The sequence below is a fragment of the Elephantulus edwardii genome, unplaced genomic scaffold (assembly GCF_000299155.1).
Source record: "Elephantulus edwardii isolate Elephantulus edwardi_28Jun2011 unplaced genomic scaffold, EleEdw1.0 scaffold00129, whole genome shotgun sequence".
Taxonomy (NCBI): domain Eukaryota; kingdom Metazoa; phylum Chordata; class Mammalia; order Macroscelidea; family Macroscelididae; genus Elephantulus; species Elephantulus edwardii.
Window position 1 is genome coordinate 3,822,203 of NW_006399879.1, and position 3,670 is coordinate 3,825,872.

Here is a 3,670-nt window from a genome sequence, read left to right on the forward strand (position 1 = left end):
GTCCTTGGAGAGGGACATCAAGCTTGGTAGGGTAGAGGGACAGCGCAGGAGGGGAAGACCCTCTATGAGGTGGATTGATTCAGTGACTGGGGTAATCGGGATGGGTGTGTCAGGCAGTGCGATTGGCACAGGATAGAGCAGGGTTTAGAGCTGTTGTACAGGGTTTAGGGTCGCTATGAGTCACAAACGACTCGACGGCACATAACAACAAGAACAACAGACGTGAGGGCCATGGGAGGAGAGAGGCATAGATTGCAGCAGCAGCGATGAAGAAGGCCAGGGAGGAGATACACTTCTTCACATCACAGGGGTGAAAGCGACGCTGCCGCAGACACCCACAGAGGTGAGAGCGTCTTAGAAACGTTACACTGGTATTTTTTAAAATGAAAATTGATAGCTTCCTGAAGTGATTTCACATAGCCCTGGAAAACCGGAGGAGTGTCAGCCACTCCATGAGGTACAATAATTGAAACCATTTCTCAAAGAGAGGCCTCCAAGTATCAGTTGACTTCATTCTCAAGTTCTACTGTAAATACACAGGACAACATCACGTCAGACTTACACTGTGTTAGGAACAGCAGCTACAACACGAGGATGACCGAGTCTGACTTCTGCTCGCTTCATAAAGGGGAGCTGTCCCCATCAGTCATATCCATAGTATCATACAAGTAGCTTCATGTCACACATGCAGCCTCTCCATGCTCCTGCACCTTTTTCTACCAGTCATTGGGTCCCGTGTTTATTGCAAGACTTACAAACTTTACTCACGTTGTGGCATTCATTAGGGAAGTAGGTTGGGGGGTGGGGAAGGCAAAGAATACCACGTAATGCTCCAGGTTTAGTCCAGCAGTCCTAGGCCAAGTTAATAGGGCATAGTTCCTCGGTCCAGGAGTTCAGCAACACACATGTGAGAAGCCTCTGGCTTCCTCAGTCATCCAGCACACTTTATCTCAGAGCCGTTACAAGTCAGCTTTTCCTTCGGTCATCCATTCAGTAAGCAAAACCTCCAACTGCGGCTTCCTGGGCTCCTCCCATCACACCTCGCCACAGTCTCTGCACCCTTCTCCCCCCCACCACCACGTTCTCCCATCGCGTGGGAAACACGATCTTACTCTTGGTCCCACAGCTGTTGATCTGCAAGACGGTGTCCACAGTTAAGTAGCTGGAGACCATGCTGCCCGCCAACAGGGGCTAATGCAGTGGCTAGAAAAGCCAGTTTTAGGGGTTTTGATACCACACCGATTAGTAAATAAGAGTAGTTCACTTTTTTCTGTGTTGTTGTTCCGAGCTGTTGAGTCGCCCACAACTCCTGGCGACCCTGTGAGCAGCAGATCCTCACGCTGCCCTGTCCTGTGCCATCTGCACCGTCTCCGACCCACGCGTCCATCCATCTCGTCGTGATCTTCTCTCTTTCTCTTTAGTTGTGCTGTTTTAGGAGATCTGGCAATGCAGTGGTTAATCCTAACTAGTTACTAGCTAGCAGGCTGGTGATTTGAACCCACCAGCTGCTCTGCCAGACAAAGATGGGGCAGTCCGCTCCTGTAAAGCTTGCAGCCTTTCGAGCAACAGGGGTGCTTCTGCTCTGCCCTCAGGGGTCACTGGGAGTCCAAGTGGCAGTGGAGTGGGGGTTTAAAAAAAATCTTTTTTTAAATTTTGGGATAAGCTAAGATTTACAAAGGGATTGCACATGCGCACCCCCCACACACACACCCCCACCGCCGGGCTCTCCTAATGGTAGCATCTTACATCACAAAGAAAATTCTTTCCGTTTGTGGAGAAGTCCAGTACCATCAGTCAGAGCAGACCCTCAGGTGCCCCAGTGCAGGTTCCAGGTGAGCAGAGTTAAGACGTGGAAGGTAAGTGTAGGAAGCCATCGTCCTTCCCCAGAGATGGAATTCTACAGGGCACATGCTGGGCCGTGGGGTGCTGGGCGCCGAGGCCAGCCCTTCTGCAGAAGCCCCTCCCAGTGAGGCCGCCGGCCGCCCCCACAGAGGTGCACGCCTGGACTTCAGCGGGTCCCCTGTGAGCTGAAGCTCTGCCTCCAGCACCTGAGCGTGCCCTCGGCAGCGCCCTGCAGACACCGCACTCGCCGGGACCATCTGATGCTCTGTGCCCGCCCCCCTCCCTGGCCCCACGTCTGTCAACGTCCAGGAGCATCTGCAAAACGAGAGTGGCCTTAGCTGGACATCTTGCTTGGCTCCTCTGCATGTGGCCGTGCCCGAGCAGGGCAGACAGTGGCCTGAGACCCGCAGGCTCTGCTCAGCCTGGGCTGCCTGTGGCTCCCTGTCCTCAGTGTGTCCTTTCTCTGCATGTCTCAGGCGGTGGAGTCCATCCAGGCCGAGGACGAGAGCGCCAAGCTGTGCAAGCGCCGGATCGAGCACCTCAAGGAGCACAGCAGTGACCAGCCGGCGGCCGCCAACGTGTGGAAGAAGAAGCGCATGGACCGCATGATGGTGGAGCACCTGCTGCGCTGCGGCTACTACAACACGGCTGTGAAGCTGGCGCGGCAGAGCGGCATCGAGGTGGGTCCTCACACCTCACCCCCGACAGCCGAGGGCAGAGCGGCTTCGAGGTGGGTCCCCCCTCACTTCATCCCCGACAGCTGAGGGCAGAGCGGCATCGAGGTGGGTCCCCCCTCACCTCACCCCCGACAGCTGAGGGCAGAGTGGCATCGAGGTGGGTCCTCACACCTCATCCCCGACAGCGTGGAGGGGAAGCTTGCTGCCCGGAGGCCTCTGTACTAGCCCAGCAGGGTCTAGGCTTTCAGAGCTGCTTTTCATGCGGTATAAACAGTTTCCTCTCAGCCCAGCAGCTGCGTCTCCCGTAGTTACCGCGTGTGGATGGTTCTGGGCTTGCTCATTTCGCACTGGTCTGCACTGGGCAGGTTGCTGCCATTGGTGTTTCCAGCCAAGCAATCTGTGTCTTCTCTGTTCTGGAGTACACATAGTGGGCTTGCAGACCCCCGCAGTAAAGCCAGTGTCACAGCAGAGCTGGCTGGGAACGCAGGGTCCCCCATGCGGATGAAAAGTTAGCCTGACACTGCCTCGGCGTTGACTGCACGTGCTGTCGTGTTGGAAGGTGGAAGCCTTGGGGGGCACCACCAGAATGTGGCACGCACGTGACGTGCCCCCTGCTGCTGGAAGGGTGGCTCTGACAGGCTTGCCCTGTGGGAGGCTGACACACACCCTCCTCTTGACAGAGCACCATCTCGGGAGGGATGGAGGACGGAGGCGTGCCACGTGTGCTGTGCATGGCCTCAAGTCCACGTGTTCTCCTGGCCACCTGGTCCCCGTGTCCCAACATTTCTCCCAGCTTGAGCTCACTCGTCTTAGGTCCCCACCGGATGGCGAGGGGTGGGGTGGGGTGGAGAGAGTGTGTGTGTACACACGTGCACTTAGTCCCAAGTGGTCCCCTTTGGCACAAGCCCCTCACCCTCACGCCACCGCTGGGAGCAGGCTCACCGTGTGCTGTTAGGGAGTCCCACTGGGGCATCTGAAGCCATTAGGGAGCTCTGTGGCCTAGTCGTAAGAAGCTGCACTCCATAGGTGTTTGGTTCAAATCCCCCAGCTGCTCGGTGGAAGGCCAGCGGTCTCCTTGCGTGTGGTTCATGGCCTGAGACCTGCTGCGGGCTCAGTTCTGAGTGGACTCCCACTCACGCAGTCAGTTGTGC

General features: G+C 56.5%; 1 protein-coding gene across 1 annotated transcript in view; it reads left to right on the plus strand.

Annotated features, from left to right (window-relative positions):
• MAEA (macrophage erythroblast attacher) overlaps positions 1–3,670 on the plus strand; it is a 32,870-nt gene that overhangs the window by 22,347 nt on the left and 6,853 nt on the right. The window contains exon 3 of the mRNA XM_006893594.1: positions 2,319–2,522. Coding sequence (XP_006893656.1) covers positions 2,319–2,522 — 204 coding nt within the window. The remainder of the gene's footprint in view (positions 1–2,318; positions 2,523–3,670) is intronic.